Source organism: Plectropomus leopardus, chromosome 4, assembly GCF_026936395.1.
Source record: "Plectropomus leopardus strain MGB_pleo_1.0 chromosome 4, ASM2693639v1, whole genome shotgun sequence".
NCBI lineage: Eukaryota > Metazoa > Chordata > Actinopteri > Perciformes > Serranidae > Plectropomus > Plectropomus leopardus.
The window spans coordinates 26,863,195-26,888,671 of record NC_142179.1 but is presented as its reverse complement, the minus strand read 5'-3'; the positions used below and the strand labels follow the sequence as shown (position 1 = coordinate 26,888,671).

At 40.5% G+C, this 25,477-nt stretch overlaps 2 protein-coding genes across 4 annotated transcripts in view; both read left to right on the top strand.

The window, feature by feature from the left end:
- The first annotated feature begins 59 nt into the window (after positions 1-59).
- On the top strand, positions 60-8,142 carry LOC121944602 (uncharacterized). 2 transcript variants are annotated; one of them, XM_088076972.1, is made up of 7 exons: positions 60-728; positions 1,414-1,546; positions 2,883-3,017; positions 3,468-4,369; positions 4,884-5,013; positions 7,415-7,431; positions 7,773-8,142. In XM_088076972.1, exons 1-7 carry the CDS (start codon positions 242-244, stop codon positions 7,883-7,885), a joined length of 1,917 nt encoding a protein of 638 aa, XP_087933098.1. In that variant the 5' UTR covers positions 60-241; the 3' UTR covers positions 7,886-8,142. The 2 variants fall into 2 exon arrangements, with proteins under 2 accessions (XP_087933098.1, XP_042344384.2); XM_042488450.2 differs by having other exon boundaries at positions 85-728; positions 7,415-7,534; positions 7,705-8,142.
- Positions 8,143-8,838: 696 nt separating this feature from the next.
- hectd4 (HECT domain containing E3 ubiquitin protein ligase 4) overlaps positions 8,839-25,477 on the top strand; it is a 41,382-nt gene continuing 24,743 nt past the window's right edge. The window contains exons 1-22 of one of the 2 annotated variants that reach the window (XM_042487643.2): positions 8,839-9,509; positions 13,894-14,447; positions 16,987-17,076; positions 17,162-17,289; positions 18,431-18,539; positions 19,392-19,530; positions 20,552-20,722; positions 20,815-21,007; positions 21,125-21,286; positions 21,658-21,771; positions 21,885-22,025; positions 22,112-22,347; positions 22,445-22,587; positions 22,711-22,781; positions 22,875-22,980; positions 23,135-23,255; positions 23,363-23,485; positions 23,889-24,013; positions 24,479-24,632; positions 24,732-24,835; positions 25,047-25,245; positions 25,349-25,468. In XM_042487643.2, coding sequence (XP_042343577.1) covers positions 9,363-9,509; positions 13,894-14,447; positions 16,987-17,076; positions 17,162-17,289; positions 18,431-18,539; positions 19,392-19,530; positions 20,552-20,722; positions 20,815-21,007; positions 21,125-21,286; positions 21,658-21,771; positions 21,885-22,025; positions 22,112-22,347; positions 22,445-22,587; positions 22,711-22,781; positions 22,875-22,980; positions 23,135-23,255; positions 23,363-23,485; positions 23,889-24,013; positions 24,479-24,632; positions 24,732-24,835; positions 25,047-25,245; positions 25,349-25,468 — 3,450 coding nt within the window. In that variant the 5' untranslated portion in view covers positions 8,839-9,362. Of the gene's footprint in view, positions 9,510-13,893; positions 14,448-16,986; positions 17,077-17,161; positions 17,290-18,430; positions 18,540-19,391; positions 19,531-20,551; positions 20,723-20,814; positions 21,008-21,124; positions 21,287-21,657; positions 21,772-21,884; positions 22,026-22,111; positions 22,348-22,444; positions 22,588-22,710; positions 22,782-22,874; positions 22,981-23,134; positions 23,256-23,362; positions 23,492-23,888; positions 24,014-24,478; positions 24,633-24,731; positions 24,836-25,046; positions 25,246-25,348; positions 25,469-25,477 lie in introns of both variants that reach the window. The other variant, XM_042487642.2, reaches the window with a different exon arrangement.

Genomic DNA, 25,477 nt, shown 5'->3' with positions numbered 1-25,477 from the left:
TGAGTCAGACCACACGCGCGCAAACGAGAAGAAAGAGGTGTGTCATATTTCCGACGAGCCCCCATACAGGCACACCAATAAGAGGACATCGTACCACCAACCGTCTACGCCGGAGGCACATGTGCCCCCCTCATATTTAAAGACGCCTTTAAGCGGGCAGGTGCAGACTGACGCTGAAGTTCATGTGTGATAATTCCTCCATTCAAACATTAATTTGGCTATACACCCATTATACACTGAGATGCAAAACAGATTCCCACTACAAGTTATTTTCGCCTTATCGTCGCTCATTTTATCCAAAGCACAAGATGTGAATGGATCAGATCACTCCTGTCTCAAATCGAGTCCCGCAGATGATGGAAAGACGCGCGTCACGTTTCTGCGGGAGGATGCAGCCGGTGTGCGCTCCCTGTACCTCACCCTGTGGTCCGAGGATACGCGACCGGTAGCATGCGAGGTAAATACCGATCCTCTCGTTACGGATGGATACCGCACCTATTGCGACACAAGCGGCACCCAGGGTCAAGAAATCCCCCAGAGGTTTAATATCAGTTTACTGTTTGCTCCGGATGCTCCCTGCGCCCTCTCCTCCTCCAGTGCGCCAAAGTTTACCAGGCGCACGAGAAGTGATGGGTCAGCAGGAAAAACTCGGAAGAAACGCTCCTGGTTTTTCCCAGGGACTCTGTGGTGCGGCACTGGGAGCAAAGCAAGCAATTATGAACAGTTAGGTGAGTATGGTTGATGATTTTATTATTTTAAGCACTTTTAGCCCTTATGAGTATGGCTAAAAGCAGTGGGGGGCATTAGTGGTCAGACGAGACATAGAAAAAATGGTTTGTACAAACATCCACGTGGTACAAAGTAGACTTAACGCTCTGAAGAACAATGGTGTAACTTTTGTCTGAAGTCCCCATTAGTATATCAGACAAGTATCTCTTGGCATTAGATAAAACAACATCAGCAGCGATCCATATGTGGATAATTTGGAATGATATGATATTGTAGATATTTAAAGTTGATACTTTTTATTAAATTTTATTACATTGAACTGAACTGAATTTACATAAAATTTGTTAGTAAGTAATGCAGAAAGCATGACAACATTTTGGGGGCATTTGTAATGTAAGTGGACCTGATTTGTGACTACAGTTAGTGCAGATAAATGAAAATGAAGTAAAACTTACATCATGGGGAAATTAAATAGAAAGTCTGCTGGACATTTATATGGTAATCACATTACGAAGATGTGCCTCAGTAGGTTCGTTAAAGATCCTGGTTTTTAATTTTCAAATATCTGTCTTTGAGGCTTTTAAATGATTTTAAATGAGGCAAGAGATCTTTGCTCAAGGACTTGCTTTCATGCAAAGTGTACTCTGATATGTGATAAAATTCAAATCTTGTTCTCTGGCACAGGGATGTTTCAGACTGCAGATAAATGCTGCCGTGAGCACGACCACTGCCTGCATGTCATTTTGGGTCTCACAAAAAATTACGGACTCTTCAACCCCAACTTCTTCACTGTCTCACACTGTAATTGCGACCAAAGGTGAGCCTCAGAATGCAAAGACTGTGCATTTGAAACTGAGTCGGGATTCCAGGTGTTAACAGCTTCCAGGGAAACTTCCTTTAAGCGGTAATTCCCATCTCCCCATAACCTGTCCTCATAACGCTCTGTCGAGCATGGGTGGTCGTGTGAGGATAGAACTGCTCAAAGGTTGAATTTAAAAGTGTTGTGAAAGTTGTGTGCATCTACACATTTCTCTAATGAAAGCGTGCTCTGGAATGCCTTTATCACATCATTTTGTCCACATGCCAATAAATGTAAAATGATAGAGAAGAACTTGGAGCCATGTTATATTACTATTCATTCAGGACTGATTAATGTGGCCTATCATAGCAATCAGCCCTCTGGCTAAACTTTTGATTTCAAGCATGAACACGATGTTGCTACTTTTGTGTTTGCTGCATACCATACCTCCTACTTTTATTTAATACTGCTATCTGCAGAGATGTCATTTTTATTGTCTCTTCATATCTAGTGCTGCTGACAGGTGCATGCAATATGTTTGCCCTCGAATTCTTGGTGTTCATTCACAAATAACTTAAACTCACTCTCAGAAACGTGTTTTTGCATTATGGTGTCACAGTGAAGCTGGCCTTTGACCTTTTTGATATAAAATGTAATCACTTCATAATCCTATCTAGACTCAAGTACATCCTTGAGTCCAAATGGATGTTTGTGCCAAATTTGAAGACATCCCCTCAAGCTGTTCTTGAGATATCATGTTCATGATAATGAGACCACCAAAATCTAATCGCTTCATCTGTGAATCCAAGTAAATATTTGCACCAAATTTAGATAAATTGCCTGAAGGTGTTCTTGACATTTTCCATTCACTAGAAAAATGACCTTGACCTTTGACTTTCAACCGCCAAAATCTTATCAGTTCATCTGTGATTCCATGTGGACGTTTGTGCCAAATTTGAAGAATTTCCCTCAAGCTGTTCTTGAGATATCATGCTTATGATAATAAAACAGACCAGGTCACTATGACCTTGACCTTTGAGCATCAAAATCAAATCAGATCATTGGTGACTCTAAGTGAACGTTTGTGCCAAATTTTAGGAGATTCCCTCAAGGTATTTGTGAGTTATCATGTTCCCAAGAATTAGATCGACTTTGTGTTAGTGACTTTGCAAGTAAATGAAAGTCATTATTAGAAGTCAGTGCAGCTAAAAAGTTACACTGTTATCAAGCTGTTTGTACTAAAGGTGTTGACAAAATGAGGCATTAGTCAAAGATATTAAGCCACCATGTGTGCATTCATTTTGACTGGACTGTTGCTTGACCTTGGCCCGTTTTTTCTTTCCCCTCTCATCAGGTTTCAACAGTGCCTTCTCAGCGCGAATGATACCATTGCCAGCATGGTGGGCTACACCTTCTTTAGCGTCCTGAAGGTTCCCTGCTTTGAGCTCAAAATGCAGAAGAGATGCACTGAGATGTACTGGTGGGGAGCGTAAGTAACGCACTGAAATCTGTGCTTTTAACTTGCATATTGTGAAGCAGCTTGTAAAAACATGCCTGACATGCTGCCAAATCTCACAAAATCATGACGGGCACCGTGCCACACCTCTGCTCTGTTTCCACAACTTTTTCTGTTGGGTTACTGACAAATCGTCCTGCAAACCAAAAAATGAGAAATGTTTAACCATGCTAGCATTATTGATATTGCATTGACAAACTGTAATAGCTATAATTCAAGATTTGTGTGCGAATGACTGATTCTTGAATCTCCACTGTGTTACTGTAATTATCTTCCATAAAATTACAGGTCATTATCCAACACAAAGTGTAACTCTCCTTAATTAAAAAGCATGCAAGGAATGTGACCTACATAGAAAAAAAAAATACAGCATATGAAGTTTTCCCACGGCTTGGTTTTAACATGCATGTTTTCTCTCAATAGATGCAAAGACTCCGGAAAGGCCCCCCAGGCCGTCCTCAGAAGTCCACTCCCATTCAACACCTCTAGAAAACACAGTAATAACCCTGACAAAAGCGTGTCAACAAGTAACAAGGGGCAGAATGCCGACAAAAGCTCTGTCATCAAATCAAGCGAAACATCACCCAAAAGTGAACATAGATGCCGCTCCAACGACGTTACTAAAGAAGACACTTTCCACGTCAGACAGGAAAATGGAAAAGGATGCAAAAGACACAGAAAACTGAATACGGTAGCTCCCTCCCAAATCGCCCCAATGTCAAGGGCACACACCACTACCTCCTCAATAAAAACATTTATTTTCAATGTTTCAAAAAGTAGTGCGCCAAACAAAAAAAAAGGTGGAAAAAAGAACAGCACCAGAAAGGGCCTGTCGGCTCACACGACACAAAGAAGCAGAATATCACCACAAGTGACCACAAACTCTCATTGGCATACAACATCTACAACACAGAGCACCCCATCTTTAACAGAAGAGCCAACGCTTCAGCTGCACTCAGCGACGACAATCATCACGGCAGTCACCAAAACCACCACAAATCGCAAAAAAAATCCAAAACAAAGTCCCTGTTGTGGATTCAAGGTGCCTATGAGAGGTGATAATTTTGATCCTCATTGTAAAGGTTGCCTACGACAAAACATGACATATAACACGACAACCGCTTCACCCTCAACATATGGATTACCAACAGCTAACAAGCTCAAAAAGACAACAGAAACACCCAAAGAAGACACCTTGAGAAAACTCTGGAGTACAACTACTTCTGCAACGCTACTCACAACAAAAGTCAAGACAACAGCCTCCACACATAAGCATGGCAAGCCACAAAAGCAGATGGAGTCCCCTCTACTACAGAATAATACAAGTAAGGAGCCCCTGTGTAGTAACATAGCTCAAAGCACACATGCAGAGACAGGTCTGAAGCAAAATGCTGAATTACATAACATGACAGGTGACCTCGTGCAGTTGCTGAACTCATTACACCTGCTGGGGCCTCTGCAGTTTAAGAGGCCCCTCTTCAGTGTAACTATTACACTAAGAAAACTATGTCTTATGGTTATTGTCAGTATTTCATGGTGACAGTGAAAAGGTATGATAAGAGAGCACATCTTCTAAGAGCCCAGAAAAATGTAATTGGCATTATTGTATTTAAAGAGGGTGGCCCCAGGCATTATTCTTTCAAGGAACTCAAGCTAGTGCACCAAACATGCCCCCTAAAGGTGGGATACAGTAACGCTAACTTTCACCACTGACCACAGCTTACTAAAAGATGTAGAACATACCATCCTAAGCCGACTCAGTTGCTTAGTTATCTAAAACAATGTGGGCACACTTTCATCATTTGTGAGATAACCAGTGTTTATTTTTGACTCCCGCAGACAACCAGCGCCTGTGTGGGAGCCTCAAACATCTGGATGACTGTAAATACAAAATCCAACCTCTGGAGAAGAAGTATGGTCTGCAGAACATGGAGTCAAAGAGTGCTTACCACTGTGACTGCACCAGCCGGTAACATTAAAGGATTTTTTTTTTTTGTTTTGTTTTTTTTGCATTTCTCAGTTTTTTTCATCCCATATGTTTGCATATTTACATATGCAAATCTGACAGATGATTTTTTCCCTGTATTTACAATAATGCAGATATATGCCAGAGGCCTGCACTGAGTATTTTTTATTTCTATTTTTATTGAACCTTTATTTAATCAGAAAAGTCCTTAAGATTAAATATCTCTTTTTCAAGAATGTCTTGGCTAAGACAGGCAGCAGCATAAGTTCCAGACAACATAGAACAAATGATACAAAATGAAAAAAATATGCAACTCCTAAACAAACAATATAAAACACAAAAAGAACACAAAATGAAGTTACTACAAGGAAGGAATAGAAAGTATGTTAAAACATGTTATAAGTGAACCATAAAAACAAGAAAAATTTAAATGCCGGCGAAGACACCCCGACAGTGGCACATAGAAGATGTCACACAAAAGTCATACAACAGTGATTTGAAATGTCCTAAAGAAACCCATGAGTGCAGCTTTAAGTCCGTCTGGGTAAAGTGAATATTAAACCGTACTGACAGTTCCAACTTCACAGCTTGCGACTTGCTTTGTGCTCTAGTCACAATACCACTAATCTAGCATAACATTATTCTCACCCCTTGAAACTGCTTTACAACATAGTTCATTGAGTGCAAGTAAATACAAACCTTATGCCACATTTTAAGCAGTCCAAATGAAAAGCTATTATCCCAGTAATCCATTTTGACTGTGTTTTGCATTCCTGAGTGACTTCGAGATTCAACTTGCACATTGCAGTGAGATGAAGTAACCAGGGCAACATCATCATGTAGAAGGTCTAAATGAAGCACAGGAGTTTTTTTCTCTGTTGTTGTTAGAGCTCATAGTGCAGTGGCACTATGAGCCAGCAGTCCACAGTACACATAGAGGGGTACAGTTTAATTATTTAACAAAAATAATGTATATTTTAATATCATTAATATACTTTTAAAAAAAATATTATCTTAGATTTTGTTGTTGTGTAGTTGTAGCTACACAACAGCATCCTGAAGCTGAAGCGGCAAAAGAAAATTAATTCATCATTCACACACCATTTTATGTCATTAATCACCAGTGTTGGGAGAGTTACTTTTGAGATGTAGTAGGTTAGAGATTGCTAGTTATCTTTTTAAAAATGTAATGATTAATGTATTTTTTTTTTAAAAAAAAAATACTTAATCAAAGCAATGTAACCTCACACATTTGATTACTTTTTGATTGCTTTAAAAACTGGGCAATAAAGCTGAAAATGCCCATGCAAAGGCTATGGCTTTCCTGCATGGCGAAAAAATGCAAGTTTCCATGCAAACAGGGGTTGCTGCAGATCCTTTAAATGTCTCAAAAGGCATTGAATTCATCAATCTAAAAATATGGCCTGAAATGATTTTAAAATGTCTTAAATCAATCTTTCATAAGTCTTAAAAATGCATGGGAAGATCACGTGTTTTTCTGAGGTTGCATTGTTACGTCTCTAAATAATTGTTAACATCTTTTTTTTTAATTTGTTTAAATAATTCCTCTTAAATTTGTCATGCGAATCATGGGAATTAAAGCAGTAGAATCCCACATACACAGTAAGAAACACAAAATCTCACTGTTAATGTTAGGTATTTCCCAGATCAAACCTTTTCACAGGACTAAAAATGTAATGTTTTATGTAAACTAACATTTTTTTTTCAGTTTTGGTTATTGTAAAATTGGTCTTAAATTTCATCCTGAGTGCCATTAAAATGTCTTCAAATGTCTTATATTTAATTTGCCTAAAGCTGTAGAATGAACAACAGAATACTTTATATTCTTCATGACTTTTCAGTCTTTTACCGCTAACACTATAATCGGATGAAAGTAATCACCAACATTTTGACTAGTAACTGTAGTTTTATAACATAGGTTTTCTCAGTAATTGTAATTAATTACAATTACACTGAATTTGTAATTTAATTACATGTAACTAGTTATGTATATCCAAAAACACTGTTGTTTTCCTCTTATAATGGTTTGCTGTGAAAAGGCCTTTTGGAATGATAGCAGGTTACAATCCTATGTTTAAGTGATATTTATATATGATTACATATTGTGACATATTACCATATTACTATGGTATGTGACACTAACAGTAGGCTACAGCAGCACATGTATGGTAAGACTATTATTGCTCCTTCCTATCTACAGCATGTTATGAGGAAGGCCTGCCCCCACAGGCAGCTTTTCTTTCTTTGTCTGTCTTTTCCTCTGAGTCACTCATAAAGGCATATTGTGCACCGCACATACATCACACTCTATTGTTTCACTCCTGCCTTGTTGACTGACTTTATTTCTGTATGTGAGGTTCTTGTCGTTTTGTCAATTTTACAGCTTGGCTGTTCAGATTGAAAGCTTCAAGCAAGCCAGTATTCTCCCCACGCTACTGATGGATTTCGTCTCTCAATACTGCTTCAAACTGCCAGAGGGGAAGAAATGCCACCGCAGAAAAAGGTTTTAAGCTCTGATAAGCTTATTCATGTTAATCTGTCGACAACTTTTGGTTACAGCAGGGATAGTCTCCTGTCTAATGTGTTAACTCAGTTTTCGTGTTACACAGATTACCACGTTGGGTTCTGTTTTTGACACTTTTTTTTTTTTCCTTTTTAACATCTTTTTTCTAGCTGTTCTGGAGGCTTCACTAAAGCCTCTGACCTACTTCAAGCACTTAAGATGATAGAGGAAAAAGACACTGCTGGGGTGCGAAAATCAGGCAATTTCCGAAGAAGAGGGATTCCTGTTCGTCTTTATAAGCGATGCCTAAGGCTGGAGAGAGAAGCCACGATTATGGCACAGTTCACATGATTTTTGACTAAGCTTCTGTGTGCAGCAACAATGAATTTTATAAGCTTTATAGATCATGCAGCATTTTCTATTTCTCTCTGGTGGTGTATAATGGCATCGTGTTGGAAAACATTCAAGGGCTCGAATAATTGAGGATTGTAATATATTTGTAAGTATGCCATTGATTTAATTTAATATATTTATAAAGGACTGTCATGCAAAATCACAAGACAGCAAATTATGTATTAATAATGGAAATAAAATGATTTATCTTTTGATTCTTTTCGAGTGATTGTTAAAAAATCATGTGTCAACCTCATTTTCAAAAAATTGTATTATCTGCTGACGTGTAGATAAACTAAGGAAAAATAACTACAACTACTCACAACCCACAACTTTCTGATAATCATAATCCTACGTGAAAAAAGTCCAACATAAAATTCTTGGTTGACTTTACAGCTACAGGAATAATTATTCATCAATGGAAATACTAATACTAAACTCATACTGTTTCACTTCATTGTGGTGTGATCCATACGTACCTCTGAATTTTTAAAAAATATTTTACAGAAGTATATGTTTTCTCATCCATGATCCAAGATCACTTTATGAGGACTGACAACGTGCACCTTGTCTGTCCATTTACTTCATAAACATCAGCTCTGAATGTGTTGCATCACTGTTTTTCAGACATGACTTCTTATTTACAATAGATGAGTTATTAAGTTATAGTGTATAACTCTGAATTTTGAATCAGTGGTCGCACAGACACTTCCTGGACACATATCTCCTCAGAGGACTTTATCTTTGTTGAAGTTTGCTATAAAATTGCACAAAATAAGCTCTAAACGACACTGTAATTGTCCCTTTTGTTGTAGTGAGTGTTGGTGTCAGAGACTGAAATGAACTCATGTATTTTTGACAGCTTTTATCTTGGCCCGCGGTGCATGCTGGGAGCAGCTCGTTGGCCTTGGAAACATGGCGTCGCACTGACAGCTGGGAGACTCTTATCTTCTCCAGCAACTGACACAGCGCCCGGGCCGTTAGCGGAGCTGTCTGCGCTCAAATTTTAACCGTGAGAAGAGCTTACTACAGGGGCAGCCTTCGTCCTGAAAAGACGGTCGTTTTAACGGCGAGATAACGGATTTAGCACGGGTGTCACGCCCACTCTGCTCGGTAACGTTAAAACGATACCGTACGGTAAGTTAGCATCGCTTCCAGCTAACCAAGCCAGACAGCTAGCAGCGACCGTTAGCACGACACGACCACCCATGTTATGTGAAGAGGAGCTGCCGCTATCGCCTGTTCACTGCCCATCTGCCCTCCGTCTGCTTGCACCTTAGCACCACAGTCAAACACCATCGTCAGATAAGACGGCGAGAGCGACGGCAGTGATGTTATTGTAGCTCGCTAGCAGGCTAGCTAGGGCGTTTCTGTCATTCTGTCACTGAATTTTTAATGTGCGACCCCTTTGGCATCACTGTCGGAGGAGAGAGCGATGGGCTCCGGGGCTGTGGATTCGTCCCAGTGGCTTTCGGTGAAGGAGGAGACCATTTTCCTCCACGACGGACTCATTCGGGTCACAGATCTGGCCGAACTGCCCAGTGAAATCGGAGTGTCGGAGCAGGGGGACACCGAGCAAGAGGTGGGTGAAAGCCATCGCTCTCTCTCTCTCACACACACACACACACACACACACACACACATAAAAGTTTATATATAGAAGCACACGCTCACGGCTGTGAAAAGGGTGCTGTTTTGTTACTATCGATGTGTAAACATGTTTTTACTGTCGGCAGTAACACACCCGTAGGGACAACGGTAGAGCTAACGTTTGCAAGTTTCCTGCCTTACATGTAATGTTACTGACCAACAGCTGGAGAGACAGCCACCGTGGTCCGATCACTTCCTGCCACCTCGTCCAAAATAAAAGCCCTGCTAACCGAACAGCTGTAATAATTACAAATGCTGCCGTTTGTAATGGTTAGAAAATATACAGCACTGTGTCAAAGTTTTAGCTCACCTTAAACTTTGTTGTTTTAGCAAGGATGTGATGATCGTGAGTAACCATTTCTTAGTAGCATCTTTTATGGTGGCCCTGAGGGTCCAAGCACTGCAGCGTTTGTGTACAACATCTGCTGTTGTTTTCTCAAATTGTGTTTTATTTTGGGAAAGGTTGTATTGCTTTAACCCTCGGGATTATAGTCTTTGTTACTAAAACACATCAACATACAGAAAATATGCACACAGTATAAGAAAATATAAATCCTTCAAATGAAAACAACCTCAACAGGCTAACCCCCCTTCCCACTTAACATGTCTTGAACTCTCCTGAGCAGATTTACGGTACTAATCTTCTGGTGCATTGTTTTACCAGGTTGAATTCAAGGCATGTCCAAAGATGATTGTTTGAGCTACCTTTTTGTTATGGTTGTACGGTTCCATGTTTTACACTAAATGTTTACCAAAGAAGCCATTTTTTTCTGACTTTTATGATGTTTTAATGCATTGAATTTAATGCATTGTTTCTGCAAGTTTATATGGTCACACAGTATTTCCTTTAATAGACCGTGCATGTTTTTGATTCGTTATCTCATATTGTATTCAAATATCATGGAGGTGGCATACTCTGCATGTAATTCCTCTTCCTCAGGTGTCAAGTTGCACAGCTTCAACTTCATTAGTAGTGCCAGTGCAGCAACTTCTCAGATTGCACCACACAGTGAATATCTCTTTGGATCTACAAATGGTAGTTTGAGGATTAGTGTTTTCTGTAACAAAATGTAGGCTTATGTCACAGATAACTTATAACTGAAGATGACATAGCTCTCCTGGTATGAATAGTGGAACTGCAGCTACAGCACTTGAGCTCAAGTGTTTTATGATTATTGTTAAGTGTAGCATACTCAACAGCTATCATAAAAAATTGCCATCATGACTCATGTCTTCTATTCTTGTTCTCCAAAGAGGTGATGTTAGGTTGGATACTAGTTGTTAAACAGCATGGAACATATGGGGTTATGTATACTATGGGATCCTATTATTTTATTTTTTTTAACATTTATTCTTCTGTTCCATTTATCAAGTAGCCCCTAACTTAAAATTTTGTGATGTGGCTTTAATGGCAGTGTTCAGGTTAAATGTGGCCTTATTTTGAGTGCCTTAGCTGTTTATCTGAACTGTAGGCTTTTATTTTGAAGGCAAAATCTCGAAACCGGACGTTTCTCAGTTTTTAGATCGTGGAGACTTTACAGTGATGCCGATGGAAACTTCGAGCTAATAAATGTTAGATCCTCAATATTTCGGCACTATACCCTTTAATAAAGCTAGAACTGGTAATATATCCCAGTCTGTAGAGTAAATTTGCCGCAGAACTCATCTCACATGTGAAAGAGCTGGTGTCTAATGCCTGGTTGATGGTAAATAATGATGAATATTGAACAGTGACAGAGTGATGGTTAACCACTTAAATCAGTGATACATTATGTTAGCAGTGATATGGGTTGTATCGTTATCTATTGCTATTACTGTATGTAATGTGTCATTTAGATTAACATTAAAATGTCAATCATTAAAAAAAACCCACATGTTTAATTATATTGTTAACTTTACCCTTATAGGAATTCACACCTGCAATCAAACATTTCCAATATAGGAACTTCACTTCATGGCACTTTAGAGAGAGAGAGAGAAAATCGGTACATTTTCAAATATTTTTGAATATTTATTGAATATAAACAGAGGGGTATGCTTGCAAATCTCTGGCATGAATGCACACATTTTTTTTAACATGATTTTGAAAATATCTCTATGTTCATCAAGCTAAAAGCAAAAAACTTTCAAATGAATTAAGGTCCATCTTAAAATCCTTAAGAAATTCATTATATGCTAATATTCCAAGTCATGGGTTTGCTTTAAAATATGTTATAACAAGCTCATAGTTGTACAATTGGAAAGGTGGCCTGCTGGTATGTGAGAAATGTTTTTTAGACAGGGAATATGCTGATACTGGTGTAAGGCTTTTTGTGCTTATCAACCAACACTGCCTGTTTGACTTGATTTTTACAATGTACAGTGTGGTGCATTCAACTGTACAAATCCAGCTGGTTGTATTACTACACAATAACATGTTTTGTTCTAACCTTTTGACCAAGTTTTCAACTGGTGCTATAAATGGCCAGTTTGTTTTTTACCTCTCTCCAATTGAGCGCTACATATATCATAATCAGCGATTTACTGCATTTTTAGAACTAGCCATACTACTGTTAGAAGCATAACAGCTGCAGATAGCTAATTTACTATTCAGCCATTAGCCACATGCTGCTCTGATATAAGTACATTTGTTCAGCAAGCAGCCTTGACAGATGACAAACCACTGATTAATTAATGAATGTAAGTGGGCAAAGTTTGAACCCCTCGCCTTTTGTTTTTCTTCATTTTGTTAAGCTGAACAGCAGACATGCAGTAGCACAGCTTCTGAATTTGCACTTTTTGTTTAAGCTGATGTAGAACAGAAAAACAATGTGGTTGAGCTGGTGAAGCACGATAACAAACAGCCGGACTTTTTGGGAAAATGCACAAGATGCTGTTAAGAGCACCACTGTTTGGTTTAGCAGCATGCATCAATTCGGGTGTTTTTTTGTGTGCTTTTACATTGGTCCAATCTTTGTGGGTAATATTACCTTGTAACTATTGTAACACTGTCAGTCATAGTGATCTAGAATAAACTAAGTTGTTATTACACTGCATATGGACATTTTTTTTCAAAATTCTGGCTATACATACCATGGTTTTTGGGTCTACAGTATCAAATACACTGTATGGTTACAATATCCCCAGGATAATGTCCTCAGGATCCCTCGAACAATCCACCTGAGCAAAAATGGTAACATGTATGTGGGTGAGACTCATTAGATTGGCATGTTAATTAAAACTTTATGGAAATGGGATGGTGCACGTACAAATATAGAAAGTCAAAATGATACTGTGTTGGAAAATCAAGATTTTATTTTCACACTTACAAAGCAAATCTGAAACAGAACAGCCATGTTTGTTGTTGTCAGCCTCCTATGTACGGTAAGTAGTTGCTCATACCAAAACATAGGTCAGATTCTAGGTTATATTCAGATTCTTGATGTTTCCGGCCCTCTCTGTGTCCAGCTTTGAGACTGACTAGGTCATTCAGTGCTGTTTCCGTAGGTGTTGTGATGCTGACTATTTTTATCCACATGCAGCAGTGTTTTGCAGAGAAAGGTGGAGAAGGCCCAGCATCCAGTTAAAGAGTGTTACTGTAACATTAGTAGCATTTCTGAAATTGAATCAATACAGATTGTGCCTGCTAAATGGTGTAATGGATTTTTTTCTGGGTCCATGATTCATGGGCCACAGAGTGTAATCAATATCTGAAATGCTGCCTAAGTGCACATGAAGCACATTGTTTTACTTGTGATAGGCTATCCCAAATGTACCTTACTATCTCTGACCATTATTTCATGGACCAAGAAACTGTAGACACAAGGGTTTATTCTGTGGAAGTGATTCATAGTTTTACTGTGGAAATGCTGTTGTACCAATACATTATAGCCATGTTAGCAATAATTAGCTTAGTTTTAATCTAAATGTTTGCTGCATATTAGCCTATGCATTTTATTTAAAGATGTCATTTAGAAACAGATTTTCATCACCTCGCTTTGTAAGAAGATAGACTTTTGTTAAAGCCAAATTTTCTGTGAAATTAGGTAAATCAGGTGCAGCAGAATGTTTTTCACAACCCCAAATTCAAATCCATGTCAGTTAAATTTGAATTCTCCATGGCTGTGCTCTTCTACTATAATTTAATTCACATTTCTGAGTAATTATTTCCTCTGATGTGTAAAATAGAATTTGGATGAGAGATAAGGCCAACAAACGCATGGTGTCATCTCTGCCATCTCTAAAGTTTATTATTTTCTAGAAGACTGAGACACATTATCACAATTTTAACTTTTATAACCTTTTCTTCTTCTTTGCTGTCTTCCCCTGTCCTCCAGATTCTAACATTCGAGACAAAGAACCCGGTAGAGCTTGCTGAGCGTCTTCGTGCAGTCTGTGGGAATCAGAGCAATGCATATGCACGCCTGCTGGAGTACCGTCTCAATGCTTTGCGTGGCCTGTGGGGGGCGCAGCGGCAGCTGGCCCTGGAGGAGCAGCAGGAGCGAGAGGGGACCGGAGGGGCTGATGAGGAGACCTTGGCCTTGCTCAAAAGACAAGGTCTGCTCCAGCAACCTGAGCAGGCACCCTTCACCTCCCGTGTCGGTCTGCTGCTGGTCTTTCCCCTTTTGCAGTCCCAGACTCGCAGTGACCCAGCACTCTGTGGTGTCACAGCAGAGGTACTGCTAGCCTGCCTCCGGGACTGCCAGCCGCTCAGCCTCAGCAAAGAGCCCGCTGACTGCCTCAATGGCCTGGAGGGGCTGCTCTGCTCCTGGCTGGAAGATGGTGCCCAGGAGTCAGGCCAGCCACAGGGGCAGGCTCAGACGCAGATCCTCCACACGCACAGACAGAGGGAAAACGCTGCTGCGGCACTCGTGGCACTTGCCTGTGCCAGGTGAGGCCATACATTCTCTACTTGCTGTTCCAACCTCATAATTGTCAGGATCCCTCTGTTGGCTCACGTAGACAGTGTATTGAACCAGTAATATTCTGTGAATGGTGATCAGAATATACAAACACCTCAAGTTAAAATAACAAGATTAAGAAAGTGTCTCAGTGAAAACACCACTGAGTTACCTCATCAGTAACTCTGCTCACAAGCAATCAGTGAGTCAGTTATTCCTGGCAGCCAAAGCTAAAATAAGCACATCACTGGCCACCTGATAAGTTTCTTTCTTCTCTCTTTTCAGTGTGCATGTTACATGGATGATCATAATGCTTAAAGCCATCCAACATGCAGTAGCAGTCTCACTTCCATGTTTGCACTATTAGATAAAGGAGTAGCTGAAGACTTGGTGATTGATAATTTTATATTTCCTGAAATGAGTGGTCATAAACAGACCTCCCTGCTTTCTGTCAGCTCAGTGGCAGTGCAGCTCTCAGATGTTCTGACGTCAAACTAAGCTCGCTGTAGTCTGATCTGTGCTCTGTTTGTCTGAGTTACTGGCACTGTTTGAAAGTGATACTTGTATAGAAAAAAGTGATGGTTTTATCCCCTGCTGTAGCTTCAGCCATTATTCTGCAGTTTTTAAATTTTACAGAGCTGTAGCAGAGGGCCTTTGGAGAGACAAGGGCCTACAAACAGTGCATTATATGCTTATAGAAAGGGTTGGTGCTGATTCTTTTTATAACCAATTTTTTGCCTCATTCTTTGCTCACATACAAAAAAACTGGATCACGGATGTAATATAACTGGTTGGATTTTTTGTTTTGTTTGTTTGTTAACTGGCCCGCAGAACATGCTTGTGTTTTTTTTTTTGCATTCGTGCTTGAACTCTGGCTTCTGCTGGTGACAACAGATCTTGACTTGTCAAAACCAGAACTCTCCCCTCTTTGTTCAGCCTCTGTTGAGGCTGAGAGCTCTTTGTTGTTGGGAACCATCCAGCCATGGTGCCTTTTCACCAACAGTGGGAGCTAATTAAAGAGCTATCCATTTTACTCCCCCTCACCTCTGATGGGGCTGGTTAGTAAATTCACAATGTGTGAGGGTTAAGTAAGCAAAAAGACTGCTTAGCCATGTGCTTTGGCATCAGTTGTTGATAAGATGTTTACATAGTGAGATGGAGAGGGGGCCTCTGACGCATGACTCATCTGTGTCATCTGTGGAACATGTAAACAGACATACGGACATTCCTGTAATACAGTGCATAGCAGGATTTCCCTTGATCATATCTGCTGCTCAGTAACACTGACATGTCAGTGATACACAAGTCAAAATTCTTCCATTCTTTTTAGCTCCTTTGCTGCCAGACACATTCAGTGGCATGTGAGGTGGTTTTCCTTAAAAATGATGTCATCAATTTAGACATTTTAATCAATATTATCATGTCATTATCTATCCCTTCATTTTCTTTTTATGCCAAGTTGAAAACATTTTTCAAAGCTTCAGTTACAAACTTCACTTCTTTGACATCAGAGAATGTCAGAATAAGTAGACCTCGTGTTGCATAGATCTCCTCCCTGAATATAAAATTACTTGAACTAGTTCAGTGCCTGTTCAAACCGTCCTTGTTTGGAACAGGTCAATTGCTTGATCTCCAGTATTGCTGCTTGCAACTTTCCCAAGAACCGCACATCCAGACTGCTTCACACTTGACACTGTGCTTCCTTGGGTCCTGAATAATAATGCCCCCTACCATGATATAGTTGCGTCCCCTGACAATGTTAGAGTATGTGCATCATTTGGGTGAAAAAGCTCACACAAACATTTTATGGCCTCAGTGAAGTCAAAGCCAGTGAACAAAAGAGTTCTTTGCAAAAGTTACATCGCTGATGCTTGAAATGTTTGGTCTCTCCTTCTTAGTCTGATCTTGAATGTGCTGTAGCTGGCAACTAAGACCAAGCTGTACCCAGCACGCCATTTGGAAATGTAATCATTAATAGGGATCCCCTCTCTATACACTACACAGTGTGTACATAACGCACTACAAATACATTTGTCCCTTAGATCTCAGGAGATTGCTATTGTCATTGCACTTTCTTGGGTCCTTGGTAATAGAGCTGCCAAGTGTGAAGTTGATTGTCTGAACAAGGAATCAAGTTAACGAGGAAACTGAAAGACATACATTCATACATACAGTTCACACAGTTCAGACAGACAAACAGACTTTTTCCATTTTAGTTAGATGTGTTCAGTTATTAATCTTGGAGAAGGCGAAGCAGTAAATGAACGCTGCACAAACTTAAGTAGGTTGCTCATTACACCCTGCTGAGAGTGGCAGTGTAATATGATCTCTCTGCATTCTAACAGAAAAGATTTTTTAAATTCAGATTCAAAAAAACTTAGCATTTTAATTCCCGGCACATTACATCGGATCCCCTCTATAATTCAAGCTGAGTATTATTCCACTTACAGTTCCAAAAGGGCTTACAATGAGCTTTCACTTATGCTTCATGCTGAGGCCTCCAGACTGATCTGCTAAACTGTTCTCCAGGGGATCTCTGAAGACCTTCATCCACACAGTTCACCTGCTGCAGAAACAAACCGATCTGGGCCAGCTCCCCGTGTCAGATGTCCTGTACAGGTGAGGGCAGTTTTCTGGTGAATCTGAAAGATAAATATCAGTCACTTTCCTGACGTGTAACCACCCTGTATTTCTCCTGCTTCAGACTTTTGCTCCTGGAAGGAGGCCCAGGCTCTCCATCCTGCCTCCTGGGGGGTAAACACAGTGTGTCCTGGGGTTTTGAGGACATGCTGCCCACACCTGATAATTCTGCTGGAGGAGCAGAGAGTAAAGGTAAAATGACATTTTCAAAACTTCTGTGTGATCAGCATGTATATTTGTAAAACTACAAAATATGAATAATAGGCCACTGTAGATGCAGTTGTCACATGTGGTTGTGATGCATGATGTCTTATACAAAAGAGGACTGGGTTTTGTTATATTTCCTCTCATAATGCTGCCAAGCTTTTTGTTTTATTTACTAACATTTAGATTATTTATCATCCCTGTTGTCTGAAATTCTTGAACTGTGTGAAATCCAACAAAAATGGAGCAACGAAAGTGCATTCATTGGTACAAGGATCATTTTTGTCTCATTTTACTGTATATGTATGCAACAATACCTCATTCCTATTCATCATATTTTGATACTTGGGCAGAGGCGCTTTAGTGACCCAGGGTTCTTCTGGTCTTTTGCACGTAAGAGGTTGGTGGTCAGGTTTAGGCAACAAAACTGCACTGCTTGGCTAAGGTGAGAAAAAAATGTGGTTGACATTAGTCACATCCAACGACTCACATGACTAATGACTGATGTGACAAAATAACTTGACTTTTAGTTTCACATGAAACACAAACTTGATCTTCTGGGTCAAAGTCTGGGTCCGGTTCTTATTGGAAACCATCCATGGTTTGTTAAAAGCAAGGTGCCTCTCATACAAACACTTATGGGGGCATCGTGCATCTGTATCTGACGCTGAGGGATGCTGCCCAAGCAGAATTTTTTTGACACCAAGGGCGTGAGACCAGGCTGATGTTTGCGGAGTAAAAACATTAAAGTTGTTGAAATTAAAGAGCTGTGACTGTGATGAGGTAAAGCAGAGGAAGGGAGAGTAATGTTCACTCTCTGACCTTGTAGAGTGATGGAAGCAGATCAGGGCACATATCCACAGAGCAGGTTTGCATATATACATTTTGAGGTAATCTGACACTAGATCACTGGTCTTGGATCTCTGGAGGCATCACATTCATTACAATGAAATATGAAGCAAAGCAAACAGATGACTTGTCTTTGCTTAGCATCCTAATTCTCTGCTCCCACTCTCCGCTTCATCCACTCTCCTGTTGATACCTCCCCCTACATTTCTCTTTGATTATCTGTCATCGATCTGTCATTGCCCCTTATATTGAAATTTTTTTTTGTCCTTCTGTGTTGCAGACACTGACCTGGGGCGCTGTCTAGCCACAGACGGGCTCTATCTGTATACCACTAACTCCTCTGGGAGAGGACTCAGCAAGCTGGGCTCTGGTTTACATGGGACACTGAGGTAATGTGACTCTGCTTCTCGCCTGCCTTTTTTTATCCGCAGTATTCAGAGAATAGCAAGAGAGAATAGACAGATAGAGAGAGCAAAACACTAAAAATATCACTTACCCATCCCATGGCATTGTGTTGTTTCCTGGACATTTTTAAACCAGTATCTGCAATACACAGTCACATCCTGCCTAACTGTCTTTGATTGATACGGTTGATTTTTAAATGGCACAAAAGGTCATTGTGTGCTCTGCCTCTTAATTCCTTGCTCTGGTAGCAGAATACCCAATTTGTAAGCAGAGGGCAGCTTTCTTCCGTAGTGTGTTTTGAGAGTTCAAGGGGCCCATAGTTTGTTTGTTTTTCACTTGGAGAAAAGATGCCAGGTTTCGGAGCATGAGTTAGTTAATTTGATGCCAGAAATATTTCTGTTTTCTTGATTCCATGAGAAACAATAACTTGGAAAACAAACTTTTCTGTGAAGTAATGAGACTCACAGGGGTGCATAGTATAGCAATAACATATAGCAGTTAATACAGTTCTTAGCAATGGCATCCAAGCAGTTAAATTTGTAGAACCACCACAGCTCTAGCACGCCAATCATCATCAGCATGACCAAGGCAACCAAGATGCTTAACTCTGCTGAAAAAATGTGGATTTTAATGTCGGCAGAGAATTTCAATGCCATCAGTTTGGAGGTAATCTACACATGTGATGTGATGCTATGTTGCCTCTCAACTCATTTTACTGACTCTGCATCATAACAAGTGTCACAACTGGGTTCCAACTAAAATATCCCCCCTCAAGTAATATATTAATGCACAGTCCAGAACATGTAATTAGATGCACTGTGTTTGTGTTTGTGCAGGGGTTTTGTGTATTGTCGAAACGAAGAGTTGGAGCCTGGTTGGGTGGTGTTCAGCAATGGTCGCCTCCTCCACCGTCCCTCCTCCTTTGATGCCAAGCCTCATCAGCTGTGCCAGGTCATTGACCCCTTCACCCTCCAGGTACTGCATACTTTCACTATTTTGAATTCATGTTGCATTCATCGTTCATTAAATTTGACATTGTAAGCCTCAGTGCATTTCATTTTCAGCAGAAGTTTTACATAAAGGCTTTCACATAATGCAGTTTTATTATCCCATCATGCAACATTAAAAATTTTTGGTCACACAAACAATGCATGAAGGTTCATGATGGGGCTGCATTTTTCTCTCGTCAGGATGCTTTAAAGGCTCAGTGCAGAAGATGAAGACATACATGTATGAATTTTTGTGAAGACGGGAGCTGTATAAAAGCTATGTTCAGGCAAATTGTGGCCATTAAAACCTGCCAAAGTGGAAATGTCCTTTTTTGGAAGAATTTTGGAAATACAAAATTAAAATAACTTTTCGGAGTCTACAAAAACTAAGATCCCACCTGACCCAAGAGTATGTATTTTGGGAGATATACAAGGGCTTAATATGAGTTTCACTAAAAAATACTTCATATTACTCACGGGCACAGCTGGTAAAAAGTGTATTCTACAGAATTGGAAATCAGAGCTTCCTCCATCACAGAGACAATGGTTTAACAAATTAACATCCTATAGTACACATTACAAATTTTTATTTAGTGTGTGGAGGAGTCCAGAAAAATATGAGAAAATATGGGGTTCTTTCCTGGCTTTATTACCATCATTACATCCACTAAACTAGTGAGTCAGTACAAAACTCGCCCCCTTCCTTATCATCTGTCTACCTCATGTTTGTAATATAAATGTTATAAATGTTAACTCTTGGGTCCTCATGCCTTACTTGATTGAATTTCATTTCATTTTTTGGTTGTAATCATGGGAAAATTTAAGTAGTTATTTCTACCATGCCAGGGATGCGGGTGGGGGGTAGAAGGGTCACACTTTTTTGTGTGGTTTTTTTTTTGTTACTTGTCTGTCTTCTCTCTTTTGTATTTCTATAACAAAAATTGCCTCAATAAGAATATCTTAAAAAAAAAAAAAGAATCCGCCAATGCTCGCTGTGCCATTTTCAGGTGTGCCAGATTGTGCCCATGCCAGCCCACCACTTCCCTGTGGGCAGCAGCATGACCACGCTGCACCTCTGCTCAGACGGAACCTACCTGTACTGGGTCTGGTCCCCAGCCAGTCTCAATGAGAAGACACAGAAAGGCCACTCTGTCTTCATGGATGTCTTTCACCTGTCTGTGAGTACTATATGCCCTTCGGTATACAGTAGTCTCACTTTGTTGTCTGTGTTCCATCTCTAATGTTTTCTCTCTCCCTGTGCACGGTGCAGACACAGACAGGGTTGTGTGTTGCAGACATCTTGCAGGAGAGGGTTATTCTAACTCGCAAGGAAGGCGAGTCTTCAAAGTGCTTGAATGAGCTTCTCTTGAGTCGAATGTCACGCTTCCGGGCCTCCCATTCTGCCACATTGGCCGCTCTCACAGGCTCTGCAATCACCAACACTGTCAAAGAGGAACAGTCTGGTAATTCATCAGTACAACTTTTGATCTTTAAAAAATGACATAAGCTTCATTTTTGGTCAATCTTGTGGGTATTATAATATTTTCTGGTTTACACTTTTCTTTTTGACTTTTTTACAGCTGTCAACACTAGCTGTGGACTTCCTCTTAAGACCCTAAGAAGGACCCCTATGTATGTGTGTGGAACGTATCTAGTGATGCTAGTCTCACCTCCTGGTGTATCTGGGAGCTCTGCCACTCGCTCCCTATTTGGAGGTACCAGCAGCCTGTCCTCTCTGAAAAGTAAGTGCACACACAAACATTTTTGAATCCTCATCATGTTGAGGTTTTTTTTGACAGTTGTGACAGTTATGTTGTGATTTAGTTTTTCTCAAAAAGTTAGAGGTAATATGATTATAAAGAAAAGAGGTTTGTAAATGAGGTAAAAACAGCATTTTATATCATGTAAAGCTTCTGGTGGATAACAAATGTTCTGATTCCAGTCTGAAGCCCCGGGTAAGGATTGATGATAGGTGGTTATATTAAATTACCTTTGAACACACAGTGTTTTAATATAGACATTTACACGCTAAAAAAAACCCCAATGCATTGTACTCTACAGTATTGTCAGTAATGAATGAATTTACTAAACTAACTTTTTTTTCTTTGGTCAGTTTTAGCCTCCAGCCTGGTTTTTAACCTGGCTGACGGTCAGTTCAGCAGCCGCGCAGACCTCATCGATGCTCCTGGCAGTTCACTGGGCAGAGGCGCCCAGGTGGCGGGCCTAGGTGAGCTCAGCAATTGTCACATTCTGCTCTTATGTGTTGAACTCACAGAAGATCGTCACACAGAGCTTAGCCAATTTAAGTGACATATATTTGTATAATCTTTGGTTTCACAGGAGCATGTTATGATGCACTGAACAACTTGATCTGGACCTGCTCCAGTGATTACATAGATCAATGGTGCAATCCTGGGAACCAAGCCTTTCATCATGTGTGCCATAGGCTCGGTGTTAGCCATGTCATCAAAGAACCCAAAGGTAGAAACAAATTGCACTGACACCAACAGACGCTCTTCATATTAAAGTGAGACATTTGCATTAATGTCAAACTTGTCCTTTCACAGAGGAAACTGTGGCCACTGGTGAGGTGATCAACCAGCTACTTCATCATGTAGGTGCTATGTGTATCCATCAGCTCAACCTGCTGGCAGCCAGCAGCAACAGCCTGCCCCTGGGGGCCCTGCTGGGCAAACAGCATCCCATCGAGGCCCGTCACTTCAGCAGCATCTGTGACATAATGGAGAAGGCCATGGTCAATGGAGACACCTGCATCATCCGCTGCATCTTAGTGGTGTTCCAGGTCAGTCAGAGGTGAAGCTAGGAACAGTTTTATTGAAAATGATGCTGCCATTTTCTGTGTTTATGCGTTTTGTTTTGTTTTTATCGGTTCTGTCCAGGTGGTGTTTCGGTTTTTCAACCCTCAGTCAGAGCAGAATAGGGAGAGTGTGCGTCGTTCAGGCCTACTCCTGTGGCAGCTACTCATGGCTCCAGTGGATCAGATTGGAGCAGAGATCCAGAGAGAGGTGTGCCTGGCCATCAGGTAAATCCAGTATAGTGTCTATATGTATGTAAAACACAAGTAATAGTTAAAATTGTGTTTTGTATAATCAGTGATCATTTTGATATTTAAAGTGACCTCTGTTTATCTCCTCTGTCACTGTAGCTCAGGCCTGAATACTTTGTATCAGGGGGAGGCTGAACTCAACAAACTGCTGAAATTGGTTTTAACTGAAGGTGACTATGAGAGTAAATACAGACTTTAATATAAGAAATTGTTTAGTGGTGAATATATCTAATATTCTGTATATTTGTGTGTGTGACGATCAGGTGAAAGGAACAGTGGCCTGTCTCAACTTCGTGATGTCATTCTTACCAACTTGGCAGACCAGCTGCAGAAGAATAGATTTGGGAGTGAAGAAGATGACCACTACAGGTAAGTAGCTATCCTGAAACTACAGGGTGCAGTATCACTTCCCACAGCTTTTGATAGCAGCACAGAACAATATCATGTCTGAGCTGAAAAGTTTAAGTTGGCACACTGTAGGTATGTACTTGTTCAAAATGATGGAAATCTCGCTCTGTTACAGACTGAGTGATGAGCTGCTGCACTGTATCCTCAAGACTGTAGTCCGGGAATCCTGCCTCGTCATTACCAAATGTCAGACTGTCGCCCGAGACGACTTCCAGAAGCTGCTCTCCACTGTGCCAGTATGACTATCAATTCAGCAGAATGAAATGCCATCTGTGTCGATCAGGATCACGTGTTTTGTGAGATTGCACTCGTCTAAACTTGAAATGGTTTTCCCTCTCTGTAGGTGGTCTCACCTAGTCTGCGCTACCTCATGGCCGTTCAGAACCACCTCCTCAGTAACACCATTCTTATCCGTCCGGATGATAACGACGACAGTGACAGCTCCCTACAAGGGGAAACAATGAAGGTACAGGTAAACATCCCCTTTAAATACCCCTACCTCTGTGCATGTGGAGTCTGTTTGTGTGTCTGTCAATGAGAGAGCAACACAGCAGATGTAGTTTTTTTACAGCCTTGCATTTTGTGCTCATTGCAGTTTTAATGTTATCATTTAACAGTGCTATATCAACTGAGGATGTGTTGTTTCCAGATATCACTTATCATGCTTACTGATAAATGGATGAAGTAAAATAGTTTTATGTAAACTAACATCTCAGATTATGTTAATATGTGGAGGATTTTTTATCATTAAACATAAAAGTAACGACATTATGTTTGTATAATTTCCATATTGCATGAAAGAGATGTTCACTGACAATCTTAAAAGCAGAGTTACGTAAGTTTGGGCATATTGTGTGTGTGGTTCTTAGGAGCTACAAAGCAGCATCCTGTCCCTAGCAACCAAGATCCTGGTAGGATGTGATGAAGTGCTGGAGACCCTGCAGCAGGTTACCACAGCTCTCATAAACAGCGACATCGCTGACAGAGAAACCAGGTAAACTTTTAATAGCTTTTTTTTTTTTAAACTTCCTTTTCCGGGTTGGGGAAATCAACCTTTAGTCAGCCAGCAACAGTGGCTGCTGGATATGTTTTAAATCTGCTAGCTCCTTATTTTATTTTTTGCATGAGCAGACTTTTGAAGTTAATCTTTGGTGTCAACTGCGTATTACCATAAAACTATAATGTAACTGACAAAAATAAAACCAGACATGATGTTTTCTTAGTTGGCTCTAATGCACTATTTCACCGTGAAACATGATTTAGCTAAACCTGAGTAATGCTGCTGCTTTCTTACAAAGAATAAATGAGTGCATGAAAAATCATTTATGGATGCAGGTTTGAACAATCAATGTGGCTTTGTTCTGCCTTTCAAATTTACCCTATTTCTTGTCTTATTTTTCTGCTTAGAATCCATCACCTTCACAAATAAAAACTTGCCTTCTCTCTTCTTGTTGTTCAGGTTGAAAGGCCTGGAACAGGTAACTAAGGCCACCATGCTTGGACACCTGCTGCCAGTGTTGCTCACGTCTCTGATGCACCCCAACCTGCAGACCCTCACTCTCGCTGACGCCCTCATGCCTCAGCTGGTGCAGCTGGTCCTCTACACCAGCCAGGTTGGAGTCATGCCGGTCCAAAAGGCAGTTTCTGCGTTTTATTCCTTGAGCCGTACAAGCCATCATCATTTAATTTTATTTCCACTTTCTGTTTTCCAGACTGCCCTTCTACTAAAGACTCAGTCTCCACTTTTCACTGATGAGCCTCCACCAATGGTTGGCTCTCTGGGGCCGGGGGCGAAGGCATGTGCTGCTGATGACAAGTACGTTTTCTCAGGGTCCACAAGAAGAATATTAACAATTTGCAATGAATCAATCTAATTATATATTGAATTTGCAGCATAGTTTAGCATTTTAATGTGGAAAATCTGATTATGATTACAGAAGAGCATATGGTAACTCAAGTGCCAGCTGGTTTGTCTGTCATAAGCTCAATTCTCTAAAACCAGTAATCTGTTTTCTCCTCTAAATTAGAATTCTTGACGAGCGTGAAGAGCCTGGTTTCCTGACTGGACTGAAGATCCCTGCCCCATGGGCTGCTGGGAAGACAGTAGAGACTGTGCACCCTGTGAGGGACAATTACAAGTTCAAGGAGACAGTGCACATCCCAGGAGCCCGCTGCCTGTACCTTCGCTTTGATTCTCGCTGCTCCTCACAGTATGACTATGACAAGGTACTGACTCTTGAAATACACTAACTGTAGGTACAATGGCCTTCATCCTTCTTAGCTCTTGTTCGGTGACATTTTAAACGAAACGTATTCTCTAATATTTTAGTTGGTAATCTATGCCGGACCCAACACCAACAGTCGTAAAGTAACAGAATATGGAGGGAACACTTTGGGATATGGCAGTCGCAGTGTCTTGGGGACAGGATGGCCCAAAGACCTTGTTAAGGTAAAAGAA

Coding starts and splice junctions, on each gene's coding strand:
- LOC121944602 (XM_042488450.2), top strand. CDS start 242: ATGCAAAACAGATTCCCACTACAAGTTATTTTCGCCTTATCGTCGCTC. Junction 5,014..7,414: donor CACTGTGACTGCACCAGCCG/GTAACATTAAAG, acceptor TCAATTTTACAG/CTTGGCTGTTCAGATTGAAA. Junction 7,535..7,704: donor AAATGCCACCGCAGAAAAAG/GTTTTAAGCTCT, acceptor TCTTTTTTCTAG/CTGTTCTGGAGGCTTCACTA.